This window comes from Delphinapterus leucas, chromosome 7, assembly GCF_059928025.1.
Source record: "Delphinapterus leucas isolate spDelLeu-1000000601 "Yukka" chromosome 7, BTC_Dleu_Yukka2, whole genome shotgun sequence".
In the NCBI taxonomy this organism is placed as follows: Eukaryota; Metazoa; Chordata; class Mammalia; order Artiodactyla; family Monodontidae; genus Delphinapterus; species Delphinapterus leucas.
The window spans coordinates 90,257,659-90,274,610 of NC_143135.1; the positions used below are offsets into that span (position 1 = coordinate 90,257,659).

General features: G+C 45.3%; 1 protein-coding gene across 4 annotated transcripts in view; it reads left to right on the top strand.

Moving 5' to 3' along the window:
- NCAM1 (neural cell adhesion molecule 1) overlaps nucleotides 1–16,952 on the top strand; it is a 52,908-nt gene that overhangs the window by 17,366 nt on the left and 18,590 nt on the right. For 3 of the 4 annotated variants that reach the window (XM_022559049.2, XM_022559042.2, XM_022559054.3), the window contains exon 7: nucleotides 15,774–15,898. In XM_022559049.2, coding sequence (XP_022414757.2) covers nucleotides 15,774–15,898 — 125 coding nt within the window. Of the gene's footprint in view, nucleotides 1–2,119; nucleotides 2,168–3,761; nucleotides 3,804–15,773; nucleotides 15,899–16,952 lie in introns of all 4 variants that reach the window. The other variant, XM_089915541.1, reaches the window with a different exon arrangement.

Below are 16,952 nucleotides of genomic sequence, written 5' to 3' on the forward strand. Positions count from 1 at the left end.
AAGACACAAAGGCTGTTTGAACTTGAACAAGATCGGCCATCAGTTTAGCTGTGGGCTTACACGGAGCCCAGGGACCAGGGGTGTTGGTTTCTGAATCTGGCTTATCTTGGCCGCGGACAGTGCATTCCCCTGCTGTGATGTCGGGGTGCAGGTGCACAGCCTGCTCCTGTAGCACTGGAGGTAGGCGCTGGGTACACCCCACCTCCAAGGAGGAGACAGTATAGGGTCAGCAGGGGCTGGCACCCGGCACAGAGTCAATGCTGCCAGCCCCTCCGAGTTGGGAGGCGTAGGGGAGAGCCATTCCTCAGCATTTGAAGTTTGTTGAAATGTCTCAATATTAGTGTTGCTCTCATGGTTCCCTAATAGACTACTCCACATTTGGGGGCATGAATATGTCAAAACAGGGATGAGCCGGTGAAACTAGCCAGTATCTCAAGGACACCTGCTTCGGAGCGGCCCGATTTGAAAGCCGGGCTTACCTGTTGGGAGGTCCCTTTGTTTCTGTGAAGGCAAAGGAAGCTGTGGCTCTAATGGGACAAATGGAATTCCAACCTGGGAAAAAGTCCCTGTTTCATGTATTTTTAGGCCAGGTGTCTGCGTGCTGTCAAGAAACTCTTAGGTGGAAAGTTCACAGCCTCTGTTTGCCCTGAGAGGGGCTGCTTCCCTCTCAGAGCTGCTAAAGCCCTAAAGAAAGGATGTGACAATTTATTATGACTCTTTCCTCCACGAATGAACCACGCACCTTCAGAATCTCATTGCCTGAATGTTACCTCTTCATTTGCTTCCGTACCATGAAGAGACACAGACAATTTCTTTCCGGGTATAAAGGTTATAAATGAGTCTCTACTTTTTAAAAGGGGCATCTTGAGACTCTTTTGCTTTCACAGTTTGCCCCCTAGATGGCACATGGCAAGTAGAAGTTAAAGCATTGTAATATATTCTGGTTAAAGCACATAAAACCCTATCCCTTTGCCAGAATGATATGGACAATCACGCGAACAATTCAAGCCAATAAATAAATAAATAAAAAGGAAAAAAAAGGAGAGAGAGATACACTTTTACCAGAATTAACCAGGCTATCAAGTCATGATGAGTTAGTAGCCTGTCTTGCTCTGATTCCAGTGACATTGTACTCGATGGTTTAATGAGGTACCCTCATCTGGAAGGTACGAGAAAGACAGAACCATGAGTGTCAACGCAATGTTGGAGATGCGGTGATGTTTTTCCAAATTTTTGTACAGCTCTCCAAGGGGACTATGTGTTGTGATGGCTGATGGAACAACTTCTGAATGTTTGCCAATGAAAAACTAAAGATCCCTTCGGTGTCCAAAACGTCTCAGATGCACCATTTTAAAGGTTCTCCATGCAGAAAGTTGGTTAGCATTAACTTCGTTAGTCCCGGCCCCTTGAACATTCCCTTTCTCTCGAGGGCAAGAATGACACCCGATGTTAATTTGCTTTGCCCCCTGTGCACACAGCAGCAGCCAGAGCATCACATTTCATAGGGTTTGGAGGGCAGCAGTGGCTGTCATGCCATCCCGATGCCAAACCATCCCTACCTCGCCCAGTCACAAACATTAAGGAGGATAGTTGTTTCTGTTTCATTGGGACCTTGAAATCAGAGAGTGAGACACACAGGTTGTGCTATAAATACGTGCCATCCACGTAGGTATATGCCTATATGTATACACATGAAGAGGTAGGTAATGGCAAAACCAAAGTGCTTTTCCCCTTTTCTGCTGGTTCACCTTAAGCTGGGGTCCAAGTTCCCTTCCCTCCTGACACCTGATCCGATGGAGACAGCTGGTCCTGCGGAACCGGCTCTTTGTTTTCAGGCAGGGTTGGAGGCCTCTGCAGCTGTTCCTGGCCCAGTCCCTTACCTGAACGGCAGGGCCTGGCAGGCGCACAGGCTCAGGGTTTGAAGTCAGAGAGGCCCCGCTCTCTGCTGGGCCGCCGGCCACCTGTTCTCACGCATGGGGTTCTCCTTCCCACTTCTAACTCGCTTCAGCTTCTCTTACTGACACCCCCAGGTTGCCTCTTCCATTCTTCCCTTCAGTATCTGTGTGCCTCGATGATCTTTTTTTTCCCTTTTTTTTCACCTTCATTTTTCTTTCCTCAGCGGCTCCTGCTAGCTCTTCCACCCCTGTTCCATTGTCTCATCCGGATAGTGAGTATCATTTTCTTCATCCATCTCTCTGCAGGTTGCTTGCTCTCTGCCAGCCACAGTGGGCCTGCCTCACGTCACCTCCCTTACCAGGTGATAATTCCACTCTGTTGGTGGAGAGCAGCACGGGGTTTTAGAGAAGCAGATGAGAAGTAGGCACAGGTCCGCTCAGATTCACGGTGGACAGCTCTCCCGGCAAGAGGAGGCGAGTGGGAAGCGTGGCTCTGGACAGAAAACCCCGCAGACAGGCTCCCTGAGGCTGTGGCAGCCCCAGCCCTGTCCTCGGGATTCATAGCAGGCTGATTATTTGGAGAAGCCAAAGGAATTTCCCAAGAAAAATGTCTGTTCTGCAGGGTCTTAAGAAATGTTTGGGTCACTGTGTTTTCACCCTTCATTTTAATTGGCATAGTTGGATTCAGACATTGAAATTAGACAGCGAGGTCTGTAGCTTTTGCTTTCTCCATAAATGCATATATTTCTCGTAAATGCTTGTGGGAAAAGAAGCAGTGTCTGCCTGCAGATGTGCCTAGCCGTAGGCCCTTAGGCACATTATTGAACCCTTTACCAGGGAGCCTTGTTTTTTCTCCTCTATAAAACACGAGAAGTAATCGTATCCCCGCCCCCGGCAAATAACAACAAACCTGGCGTTTATGAAGCTGTTTGCCCACCTAGGAGCAGGGCCAGTAAGCCGGCCGTGGTGTCGCCTGGTCGGTCTCAGGCTTTGTCACCCTCCCTGAGCCTCACTCGTTTACCACCTTATTTTATTCGGCTGCCCTGCCCTTTTGTTCCCCTGAGTCCCCGGGCGTAGGGAGAGCTCCGGGCCTCCCACTGTCCGGAGTTATGAACCCAGCACTCCAAAGGGAAAGAGCAGAGTGAGACAGCTGCTGAGCGAGACCCGGGGGTCACGCCAGCATGTGCGCAGAGCAGCAGGCACTGCAGCCGCTGGGGCTGCCCTGCTGACCCTAACCCCTTGGTGCCTCAGAAGCCCTGCACCTTGGGTGGAGCCTCGGGAGTGATTCAAGCCCCAAGCTCAGAGCCCTTTGTGACATCTACTTGACTTGGAAACAAGCCCGCCTACCCCACGCACTGCTTTCCAGGCAGTGGACTGTAGCAGCAGGAATTCAGGTTTGGGGACCAGGGTCAAATACCAGCTCCACTACTTCTGTATGTAACTCCATGACCTTGAATGAGTCACGCCACCTCTCCTCACACTTCTTATCTCCCAAAGGAAGGATAGATTCTACCTACTCTATAGGTATTTATGATAATTAAAGATTAAGTATGAAAAACACAAAACACAGTGCCCAGCACGTAGTAGCTGGAATTCATAGTAAGAATAAATGAGAGTTATGTTACTTCTTGCTGCGTGAGAATAATTTGTCAGCAAAATCACTGATAATCTCTTTAAAATACCTACATTCATATTGATAAATCAGGGAAGAAGGAAATGAGAGAATACCTGCTTCACCATCTCTTTTTTCTTTATAATAATGCCTTAATATATATACACACACATAGATATGTATTTATAAATTTAATTTATCTCCGTTCCCTCTTTCACCTTTCTGTGCCCTTTCCATCCTTCATGTTTCCATAGCAACCTGGCCTCTTCCTGCCCTTACCACCACCAAACCATCTAGTGAGTACAGAGCTTAGCTGCCCAGGGCCAGACTGCTGCTTGTGGCAGAGCCGACTCCTGGGTCACAGCGCTGTCCCTGGTTCCCTCCCCGAGTGCTGAAAGCAACAGTTGTGCATGCACGGAGGCTCCTTGCCTGCTGTGGGTCCCTAAGCATGCTGTCTGCCTGGCCAAGAGAGCAGACCCAGTGTCACCAAAAGAACTGGGGTGATTCTTGAAGAAAACTCCGTGCACAAGGAGACTTTTCCAAATTTATCCACAAGTTAAAAAACCAGAAAATGATTAGAGAAATGCTGAGGACACAAAAGGAGAGCATCTCGTCCCAGCTTTCATTGTCTCTCCCCCTCTGACTGACACACACACACACACACACACACAGAGAGAGAGAGAGAGGCTAAAATAGAATAGCTAAAAGACTGAGAACAAGGAGGGAAGGAATAGAAGCTGGCTGCCTGGGGAAAGGGAGAGGGTGAGGAAGGAGGGAGCCTCTGCTCCCTGACAGCGCACCCTCCTTTGCCTCCTGCAGAGTGTGGCAGTGTGTGCCCCGAGCACACGGGGAAGGAGAGGGGCTTCTAGCCTCCCTCGTGCTAGAAAAATTATGGCCTCAAAAAGCATAACCAGGCTCTGTCAAGTTTGTGTGCTGAAAGTCTAGATGAAAGTTCTGGAATTCATCTCCTGATGGCCAAACTGTACCATCTTTCCCATCACGGAAAACATTACACTTCATCACAATCTGTAACACGTTCCAAGCTAGTCTTTATAACGCTCTAATGATGTAGGCTTGTGCGTTAGGCCTTAAACTCCCTGACAAGTCAACTGGAACGTGTGTGTGTGTGTCCACAGCTGTGTGCGAGGTTTAGATTTTATAATACTTCTGAGTGCACAGGAAAAATGATGTGCGTCCCATCAAGGGTAGTCAGAGCAGAAGGCAGAAAGCAAGGATGCAAATTACAGCTCCCACTCCACTCCCTGGGCCGGGGTTTCTGATACATAATTGAACAGAGAAGAAAAGAGTTTCTGCGTTTTGCACGGAGTGGTTCTCTTTTCTACTGCAGAACATAGCTGAGAGTCTGCTTTCTTGGTGTTCTCTCCGTGTGCGTGCTGCAGTGAATTTTAATTCCTGATGCTTTTGAGGTTACATTTTGTGAGCAGAGCAGAGCAGGCGACAATGAGCTGTGCTCACATGGGTTTAATTCAGGTGATGGGTTTCTCTGCATTTGGAAAAGGAATGAAATTAACAGCACCCTTTCATCTGCTAACAGCGATGCTGTAGTCCTTTGCAGCTTGACTGCAGTGTGTGCCGTGCAGAGCACAGCGGGAAAGGGCTACACAATGCATTTGCACAACTTGGGTCATATTTAAGGTGTCTCACTGTAGGTTGGTGTTCTCTGGAAGGAAAACAATCTTGGATCCAGATTTTTCCTTAAGGAGGAATTAGGTGTCTCTCCCCTGACATAGGTTTAATTTTTAAACATCAGGCATTTCTTCCCACAGGTAAAACGATTAGCAGTGACATCCAAAGAGAAGAAAGTTTGAGTCTTCTTTGTTTTGAACCACTTGACTACTGACCCAAATTGTAGGTCCCAGTGGATACCGGGATAAAGGAAAGACAGTCACGATTGGGCAGCAGCCTGTATTTAGCATGAACATATTTCTCAACTGTAAGGCAGAATGGAGCACGTGTGAATTGCAGTGAAACTAACAGCAGAGTAGCTGGAAGCATCCACAAGTCCATCAATCATCAATCAGTCAGTAGGGTTGAATGTAAATAACGTCTTTTATTTTTGCTTCTGTGTGTGTGTATTGATTCATTTATAATTATGAATGAATGAAGGTAGCCTAAGTAAAATCAAAGGAGAAACTGCTCAGTTGTCTATAATCCCTGCAGGCACCCTTGGTTGGAATGTGCCAGACCCTGTGCAGTGTCGGACAGTGAGAAACAAACACTCTTATCAGCTCACGGTGGCAAGGGACTGTGTCACTTGGTTGAAGCATTTCTCTCGAATCATTTTTAAACATTGGTGTGCTTTGGGCAGAAAGGTATCTTCACCTTCCTTTTTTGTCCTCCTTCTCTCTTAACGCCAACTGGTAATAGCCAAAATGCCCCTTGGCCTGTGCAAGTTAAGGTGGGAAACCCAAAAGGCCTTTTGTTGAAGCAGAATCACTCAGCAACAAATCAGATGTAAATATAACATAGGACAAAAAGGAGCATAAGCAAATCCAAACAAGAAAGCTGTTTTTTTCATTGTAAAAATCAAACTCGTGTCTTATCCATTCACCACAAGTCTAAAATGCCCGAACATGTGTTTGATGTCAAATTCTTAGCTCGTTGAGCCAGGCGTTCAGTTTCTACTGCTTGGTGTTGACAGAGCTATGGTCTCAGCCTCCGGAAGGAAACCTATTCCCTTTCTGCACTGGCCTCCTTTTTTTATTATTATTTTGTTAGAATCTTTATCATACTACTTCATGGTTCTTAACTGTTTTCTTCATTGAAGTATAGTTGCTGTATAAAATTATATAAGTTACAGGTATACAATATAGTGATTCACAACTTTTAAAGGTTATACTTCATCTATAGTTATTATAAAATATTGGCTATATTCCCTGTGTTGTATAATCTATCCTTGTAGCTTATTTTAAACCAAATAGTTTGTACCTCTTCCCCACTGGTACGCGTTGTGCTAAGTGAAATAAGTCAGACGGAGAAAGATAAATACTGTATGATGTCACTTATATGTGGAGTCTAAAAAATACAACAAACTAGTGAATCTAACAAAAAAGAAGCAGACTCACAGATGTAGAGAACAAAATACTGGCCTCTTCTTTTATATGTGTCTTGATTGGGGTTATCTCATGGTGGCCCCTAGGATAACATGGGTAGACGAATACGGCAGTGAGATGAGATCCCTGGCCACCTTCTCTACCTGCATCCTCCAACCCTCGCTCTTCCCACACCCGCCTCCTCATTGCGCCAAAGGAAACATGAAATGACTTCTTAATGTAATGCAATATTTTGTTCTTCCAGGGCACACGGTCTGCGCCTTAAAAACCATGGGACTCTTCCTTCATGACCATGCTCTGTTTCATTGCCCTTGTTTTCCAAGGATGCCGAGACATTTCTGGAATCTGTGAAGAATAACTTGCCTTGTTCTTCTCCTTCAGCAGTCTCCTGGATTGACTTTGGCATCTGGGTCCTGACAGAGACACCTCCCCATTTCAAAACGAGTTTCCATGCTCCTCCTTGATGTGGTATTAATAGCAGTGTTGCAGCTGTTAGCTAATGCTTGTTGGCGTTGTTAACCAAATGCTCTTTATGATTTGTTAGTCTTCTATTTCTGGGCAGTTTTACTGCCCTTCCAATGTTTCCTATATATGCTGCTAATTTAATTTAATTTCTCCTTTTATTTAGTCTGTGATTTTGTTGTTGATTTTTCTCCCTGCCCATTGTTTACATCAGTTTTTAATTTTTTTGTATTTTCCATGTGATCTCCTCCACTTTCCTTTCAACCAATCATGTGCGTGCGTATCATGTGACTTTGTCATGTGGCTTGCATGGTGCTGGTGATGTCGTCCACGCTGGTGAACAGAAGGTAAAACTCTTTGTTCTGATTAGTGAAATAAATCTGGGACCACAGCCTGGCACGTAGGGCCCACTCATTTCTTCCTGTCTTGGATTTCCTAAGCAAAGCCACTTGAGAGATTTCCTCTTGTTCTCAATCAGTGCAAATCCAGAATTCATCATCCTTCGTAGCCTTTACATGACAATTTGATGCCATGGCAGCCTTTGGTTTAATGGTTTTTGCTTCAAGAAATTTGGCTACAGTAAAATCACTTTAGCCATGGCAGAATTTGCACCTTTGAATTTTTACCAGATAGCTCATAAACATTATTATTTCCCAGAAAGCAGTGTTGCAAGTGAGCTTTATAGCACTGTTGTTTAACTTCCGTAGTTCTACAAACCACAGCTGCTCTAAAATGTCACATTTCCATAAAAACATAACATTGCTACAGAGAGAAACGTATCAATCCCAAAGGTTGTATTTGCTCAAAACCAATGAGACAGTTTCATAAAATTCATGCAGATTGAAGGCTTTCTGAAATGAGAGATTGAAGAATTTGGAATTAGAGCAGTTTGGCTGTGATGGCCGAGGTGTCACTTTTCAAGTGACCCACCTCCCACTCCGGGCAAGAGGGAAGAAAAATCAAAGCAAAAGTCAATTTTTGACAATTACCATGACTGGAGATCCATGTAATCCAGAAGCACACGATTGACCCTTGCAACAAAGGCAAAAAAAATTATAGCCTAATTAAGTGCACAGGAGTGACAAAATAATTAGTTAATATTGTGACTGTCACAACCTTTTAAAAACATTTCTTATTTACCATGAAGAGTAAAGGAAGCCTCTGCTCACCACTTCCCCCAGTAAAATCAAACATCCATTCAAACCTACCCTGGGAGTCACATGCGTGACTAACTGAAAATTTGTACTTCACGTCACAACCTGAGACACACGGGCTAAACTGATCACAAAAGCGAAACTAACACCAGTAACCCCCCCCCACCGCCCAGGGCGCCCGTGCATGCGAGGGGTCCCCGGCGACCTCGCTTCTCTGAGAGCTGATCGGGCGACATCCACACGAACAAAACCATCGGCCGTTCGTCTCGCATGTGCTCTGTCCCTCGTCTGTCCTGTGTCCCGTGCACCCCACGTGTGTGAGCCCTGTGTGTGCCACCCCTCGCCCTCTGCATTGACACCCTCTGAGGACTTCAGCTCTCTGGGCATGGCCACCGTGCCCCGGTTTAGTCCCATTTACAACCAGACTCCTGGACAGGGTCTTGGATGGGAGGCATCCTCGTTTCCAAAAATGGAGATGTTTAACATTTACATCGTATGAAATAAAGGAGGGATGTCCCCAAATCAGGAAACCTCCATAGTGCTAAAACCTTGGACCTAGCTTAAAAAATTATCTTAATCTGTGAGTCTTAGGGCAGAGGAAAGAACATTGGGAACCTATGATTGTATAAACTCCAAGTCCCACACACAAAAAAATGTGGTTTCATTATTTCCCTGAGGGAGGCAAGCTCTTTTCAGACTTGGGGTGACTGCTCAGAGGCTGAACCTTTCTCCTGAAATCTGAACTGTACACAGATATTGGGTTGAAACCCCGTAGTTTCGTCTGTAAAACCAAGTTGGGTCATTTCTGTGCAATGCTGTGATTCAGAATGAAGCGCAAGGTAGAAGCTCATTCACACCTCTGAGGAGAGATCTCTTGCAGACGTTTTAAGCAAGGCTAGAAGTGTTTGAAGGTGTTTCCCACAGTTGCCCTAGAAACACACCTTAGCAGCGGTCTTGGCTGTCAGTAGAAAATTTGGCCAGTACTAAAAAATCACCTCGGGAGCCTGTGGAATTCCAAAGCGTGATCACCCCCTCATCAAACCACCCCTCTCCTGCCATTTGCAAGGGGGCAGGCAGAGGACGGTTGCTCAGATGAGCAACAAGCAGCAGGAAATGGCCTTTAATAATAAACTTGAAGGGAGTGGAGAGGCTGGAGCAAATAAGATTTACAGAGGAGAAAAATCTTAGTTAGGGATGGTTCCTCTGGGCATTAGTAAGGGTTTCAGGTGAGCTAAGCCTAATGAAGAGGGTTTAAGTGAACAGTGGGTTGGTTGTATGCCCACAATAGATTAAATCCAGTGTCCACTACCCTCCGCCCCCCCGCCCCCCCGCAAAATTGCCTACGATGTGATTAACGTATGGCAGGTGTCCGTGCACCTTCTGTATCCATCCAGAAGAAGGGAGATGAACACAGGCATTGAGCACAGCCCAGGGCCACTTGGCCTCTGAGCCCAAAGAGCTCTGCAGGGAGGGGTCCATGGCAGGGAAGCTCAGACACCTGGCCCAAGGGCACAGGCATGGGTTTGTTGGAAGTGTAAATTTGAGCCCCTGATGCCAAAGTTTATTTCTGGTATCATGACATCACATAACAGCGGGTCCCGCTTCCTCCATGCCCCCATCAGCTACCGAGGACTCTGCATAAATGGGACTCCCTTCCCACCAGCATGTATGTGATGAGATGCCCCCTGCACCCCCCTGTTCGTGTGCTGCATGTTTGAGCATGGATCCCTCCCCACCCATTTATAATGATCTTTTTTTCTTTAGCTACTGACACTGACTTGTACTAGGAAATGCTGATTCTGATGAACTAAACTCTTTAACACCCACTCTTCCTTCTTAGATCGAAAACATCACTAACCATCCCTTCCACTGCCCCCTCCTTTATTTTTTACAGCTGTGTGTCTGGATTGCCACGGTCTTTGGCAGGTCGACATAGACTTTTCACCAGGGGTTCTGCTCTAATTGCCTTTATTCCTAAGGATTCCCAGCACTGATGGTTACCAGGATAGAAAGCTAGCATGAAGGGACCAAGGCAGTGATGTATATCAGCCCGGATCCTGTGGGCAGGGACCGCGGGGTTCAGACAGTGCCCGTTTCCCTAGGGTTTACCAGCGTGAGGGCTAAAACCTCCCAGGAGCCTTGTACTTCTTAATAACGGACCTCACGTCCATGAAATAGCGTTGGAGATGTTCACGCACCCACCTTGTGACCTCGGAGGCAGGAGCCAAGTTCATTGTTAGTGACGGCGGTTATTTCTGTCTTAACTTCCTCAGCCTGGACCAGCCCCCAGACCACGAGCCATACCTCTGTGGCCGTATTTTCTTTTTAGGATGATGAAACAAAGATAATTGATCAATGAATCTGTTGGTGTTTTCATGACACCCACGAGAAGGGAATTGGTACTTTTGTGGTTCGGTCTGTCAGAGTTCATTTGTTGCTGTTTAATTCGTCCTCGGTGCTGCCAGGCCTCCCCCCCCCCCCCGCCTCTCCCACCGCGCCCCCCCCCCCCCAGCACACACTCCCATTCACAATTCCCAAGAAAACTCACGCTGGGAAGATTTGTGGGCTGGATGCCTCCATGAGCCTGGCCGCAGAGAGCCAAGCATCCTTTCTCTGTAGAAGTGGGGGACCTGGCCATGCCCATACCCGCTCGTTCTGTACCCCAGCACTCCCCAGAGCCAGGGACTAGGATGGCAAAGAGTCAGGTCATGCTAGCACAGCAAATCCTTAACAATTAAGAGACAAGCGCTCAGGAGAAAAAGAACGCTTTACTCCAAAGGCCTGATTTGGGGGAGCGATGCTCGAGACGAATGGATGTCAGTCCAAGCACTGCGGGCTGCTCTTTGGGAGTATTGGAAAACCACCTTAGTCTAGAATAGCCAGGTAGGCTGCCAAAGCGGCATCAGGGAGATGTTGAGGGTCCAGGAGTGTATGTGGCATAGATCACATTCGTCTGTTTGACATTAGGGCTAAGAGGTTGGTCTGAGGAAGGAGAGTTGATGGTCTAATAACTAAGTCCTGATTCCCTTTGGTAATTTGCTGATCCCATAAGGACCAATCAAACTTCGAACTTCTTGATGTAATTTTAAATGCTCTTGAATTGGAAACATCAAACAAGCGTCATATCAGAACAGTTTAATCATACATTTTGGACTCTTTAAAACAGTTTCAAATTGCTTATAAGAAATAATCAGTAAAGGGGAACAGGCATTAGGAGAAACAGAACGAACAGTATTTTTAATGCCAGACAATCCTTTTTGGTAGTGAAAGATTCTAATGCAGACCCTACAACCATCATTGGGTTCTTCTCAGATGCACCAAACCCTGTGTGGGTCCTGATGGGAGAGGAAACAAAGTGGGTGAAGACAGAACCCAGGTCCAGCCTGTCTCAGCCTATTGGCCCCACAGCATTTCATTCAGAACATACAACTCTTGGTCCTTGGGCTTTTTGAGTGAGAAGTAGAATATTGTTTTCCTTCCAGAATTCATAGTTGCTGTTCAAAGGCCCTGGGTTTGCTAGAATTTTTTTTGTGGAATTCAGATATCCAGCAGTAGTTTTCTGGTCCCAGGGCTTCTGCTGACGAGGAGAAAGACATGAAGCTGACTCTGATTTTAGGGCCAGTAGCACCATAATTACAAAGAAGAACCTGCAATCTACATGGCCAGAAATACACATTTCAATTACGGTTTCTAAGGGGAATTTATAGGACCTGCCAGTAATATTTTTGACTGTATGCGGTCTCTCTGGTACATTCTTTTTTTTTTTTTTTTCTTGCATACACGATTTACATTCTTCTAGAAAATACCAGAATTGCCTGCTATTTCATATTTGTTATTGACAAGGTTTATTTCTACGAATACCACTGTTTTAGTCTTTACATAAAATATTTAGGGAAATAAATTTGACTCATGGCTGAAGCTAAGCTCAGGGTATAATTAACCCCAGGGGTTTTCTTGGCGCCACCTGCCGATTGCTGCTGATTTGCAAACCAGCATTTACAAATAATTACAATATTGGTTTTGCTGAAATTACCCATAATGATTTCAATCAGAGCAGCCATCTCAGAACAGAGTGTACGCTGGGACCCTCTAAATAATTTCCTCTCTTAATGTGTTCAATAAAGCAGCAAGCCTCCTGAATGCCAGGCCCGTTTCTTTGGTGTCAGCCCCCTCCCTCCTCAGGCGTGGCTGGAACATTCTTTTTGCAGAGAGCTTAGGAAATCGTTTCTTTAACCCCATTTCTAATCTTTAAAAAAAATTCGCTGCCAATAAACATTTGAAGATGAGTAAGACAATTGATTAAACAAATATTGCTCTTTCCACATCTGTATGTCCTTAGAACAAGTTGCATGGCCATAACGTTGGTCCAGATCTCTATGATATTAGTTGAATAGGACCATCCTTTAGAAATACTGTCATAGGAAGGGTTAGGTTTCTGTACAAGGGCCCCACCATGCAAAGAATTGAATAATAATTGAATAACTAAGTTTTTTCATTTGGCAAACAAAAACTTGTCTTAATCACCTTTGAAACTCGAAAGCCTAATGGACTACCCGGTACTTAGTATGTACGGAATGTGCATTTGATGAATAAATTACCTTTAAAGCACTCTAAATGATATGATATAAAATACTCTAAGTTCTATGAGAAAGCAATACACACCAGAGTTACGTGGTAGTCACTCAGCTAAAATGGTGGCAAATTATAGTGTTCTAACTTTTATAAATGTTAGAACTATGTTCTAACTGTGGTATAATTTTTAGCGGTTGCTCTGTGATTCCCGCTATATTTTTCTGAAACAAATCCAAAAATAGGACAGCACCTTCATCGGGGCTCTTGGTTTTTGCAGGGATTCCTTGGCTAGATTTTTCTTCATATGTTTTTGAAGACGCTTGGGGTCTTTTTTTCAAAGACAGGAATTTTTGGAGATAACTTTTTTTAAAATTGTAGAAAAAATGGGCATCTCTGTGCCTAAGTGATATGGAATTGTTGATCGTGCGGTGCATCTCCCTAAAATTGACTGAACATCCTAGATTTGGGGTTCTGTGTTTTACAGCATCATGAAAATAGCCAAGGTGTTCTCGATAGCTCACCCTAGCACAGTGACTGTCACAGTGTCACGGTGATATCAGAGTGAGGAGGTGCCCTCGGGAGCATCTGGTATTTTGCAAATGTGGAGACTGAGGCAGTGACCTAGCCAAGGCACTAGACCCCCTGAGCTCCACTGTGGCATCCTTAGCATTCAGTTCTAAAGGGAGCTTCACAACATTGGAGAAAGCCCCTCTTCTAAGTAGACACTCTCCCCAAAGCAGGGTTCAATGTTTTGCGGTATTGATTCAGCCCTGGAGAGGCATACGGCTCAAATCTGAGAGAAGATAGTAAGGAAGGTACAGACAGAGCAGCCCCAGTGGAATAATCTCTATTTCCCTTCCTAGGAGGCCTTGGGGGAAGGACTAGGTCCTTGCTTGGTGAGCGTGTTGGAAGGACAGCCGATGCCACCTCCTTCCCTCCTTCTGAAGGCAAAGAGACCATTAATCCCAGAGTCAGTGTTGCAATTCTGAATACAGAGAGTTATAATGATTAATGTAAGTCTTCATTCAGTCCAGGGTCACCAACATCCTGTTTCACCTGGGACTAAGGGTTTGTCCATGGTAAAGGACTGCAGTGCTAATGCCTGGAAAGTCACAGGCTAACCAGGACGAGGTGGTCACTCTAACTGAGCAAGAGAGTAGAATTTGTAAAGTTCTACTGCATCTCCTATTCCGTTGTTCAGCATCGTTGAATCTACACAGACCTCCTTCCCTACTCTAAAATATACTCCACTTTGAATTTCTTTTTTGGCACTGGATATCTCTAATGGTATAAGACATAATTGAAATATTATCTAAGACTTAGAATGGTCCAAAAGAATTTGAGAAGCGTATGCACCTTGACATTATCTAAACCAAATCTCTAAGTACTTTCCACTGAATAGTTGGTGCTGGTGGCTAGATAGTGGCGTAAAAGCAGGACGGGTCTTCGCCTGAAGCCCTTTTATCTTTTTGCTTTTCTCTTTCCTTAATTACTGATTGAAGAAAACAAATAATAAGCACAAATTTTAAGCAGACATCCCTCACACATTAAGATTACACAACCTCCCTGTTGTTGCTTTTATGTGTCCCCATGACTGGTACGTGTGCACCAAGATCGCCTCGCGATCCTGTTAATTGAGCTTCAAGGTGGTGTGCGTGCTGCCGACCCAGGCCGAGTAGCAGGGCTCTCGTTAGCTTTGTCTCTGGTTCCTCCTTGTCTCAAAGGGAAAAGTAGGACACTCGGCCGCTGTAGGTTCTCAGAGTAGCTGAGTGAGGACAGTGGGCTGGACTGGCCTTACCAGCAGCCTTCTCATTAAATTACCAAAGGTACACTGTGGGTGATGAGGCCCAAAGCCTGGTGACAAGCCTCCCCTGGCTCTCCTATCCCATGTCTGTGATTCTGTCTTCCAGAGAACAAGTGAGGACCACCCACCCAGAAGGTAACTCTTTTATAGGCTCTCCAAATTTTCTGTCTGAGGTCAGGAAATAGATACAGAGATGCTTTCCACAGGAAGTACAGGGTTCCCAAGTGTTGTAAATCTTCATTTTAACTCTTTATAACAGACATTCTCTCATCTCATTGCTTTCAACATATACTAATGAAATAGTTTCTCTTAAAGTCAATCGCCCTCTTCCTGAAGAACCATCCCAGCCCTGGTAGTTTGTCACATACAAGCTCATCTTTCTTCTCGACCTTGGATTCAGAGTTCTACTGCAAGGAAAAGAGAAACATTGACTTTTTTCTGCTGAGAAATGCTAAAGACATATTTCCCTCTCTCTCTTCTCACAAATAAAAAGACTTTAATGATCGTTCCATTAATACAAGGTACCAAGGATTATCACTCAGGCTGTTGAGCCGCAAATGCCGGATACTTACAAGAAACTTGCCTGCAGCAACTCGTGCTTTACTTAATCACAACTGGAAACTCGTTATTTTTTTTAATGAATCTAAGTAATAAAATTTAATTCATACAAAGATGGCCACAAGAATGCAGCATCATTCCACCCCAGTTAGGGATTAGACCGCTGGGATGAATCATATATCCAGGGGGGAAAAAATGGGCTGTTTTGAAAACTTATATGATGGGTATAAGTTTTCTCCTTAAATGCTTACATTTTCCCATATTTCAGGCTGTTCCTCAAAATGTACCAGGTTCATAAAAGTTAAATCTGTAGTTGTAAGAGCAGCTAAAAGAAAATACAGGCACGTGACAGAATAAAAACCAAAACAACAACAAAAAAAAAACCACTTCTCTCTAAAATGGTAAAAGAACTATGCTACTAGGGAGGGCGGTTTCCCAGAACATTCCCAAAAGGCATTCTCACTCTGGGCTAAGTCTGAGGCATCCAACTGGAATTCAGAGTTTTATATGTATTGCTTTTTAACCATTTGAATTGCTGACAAAGCAAGAGGCCAGCCCCAGCCCATCACTACCTCCCATTCTGTTGAATCCGATTTTCACTTTGTGGATGAAAATGTCATGCGAATTACGTGGCTGTTTCAGGGGAACCCAGTGCACCTAAGCTCGAAGGGCAGATGGGAGAGGATGGAAACTCTATTAAGGTGAACCTGATCAAGCAGGATGACGGCGGCTCCCCGATCCGACACTACCTGGTCAAGTACCGAGCGGTGAGTGGCCTCCTTCCCGGGCGTCACACCACCCCGCAACCCTGACACCTGCCTTCTTGGCGCAGCAGCGTGCAAAGCCCAGGGGGGCGGGGGCAGCCTCTGTGCCTGGCAGGTGTCTCCTGGGTCCGGGTTAGGATTTTACATTCCAAGATTGACTTGCAGACTTTAGGTCATGTCTACGCTGAGACCATTTTTTTTTTCAGTCCCCTATTTTATATTTTTTAATTGAAATGCAGTTGATTTACAGCGTTGTGTTAATTACTTCTGTACAGCAAAGTGACTCCATTATACATATATATATACATTCTTTTTCTAATACTCTTTTCCATTATGGTTTATCATAGGATATTGAATATGGTCCTCTGTGCTACGTATAGCATGGATAAACACACTGAGACCATTTTAAAAACCTCTAAAATGATTTTGGTGATGACAAATCCATACCATGATTGATTTTTCTGCTTCCTAAATTTTTCTATGAAGTTATCTTGCCATCACCCAGTACTTTTTGCAAATAACATACTGATATCTGATAATCACACTTGGATAAAGTGTGCATCATAGGCCAGGCGTGCAGGCCCATGATCGCATGCATTTTCTTCTCCCCAAGAACCCTACGAAGTTGGTCTTAATGATTATCCCCACTTTACAGAGGAAGTAAGTGAGGCTTATGCAGTCAGTGACCGCATGACTCATACAGCCAGGAAGCCAGGGTTTGAATCCAGGTCTGTGTGCCTGAAGAGACGGGGTCCTTAGCCCCCGGCCTGGGCTGCCTCAGGTCCTAAACCAGCTCCTTCCCTCACCCCACCCCCAGTGCTCGTGCAGCCCACCTGAGCTGTTGTCACCCTGCTGTCCGGCTACCAGTGAGCCTGGCCATAAGCCTTTTCTTCTGGGTTTGCCCACCACCCATCTAAGATTTCTGACATTCCACCTGTCATCCCCGACCCCCAAACTGAAAATCACCCCATTGTGGCTTTTTGGGTTTTTTTGGTTTTAGAATGACCCTTGGCCATTGCCTTCCACAACCAATTGCTGAGAGGTTTAGAGGCAGCAT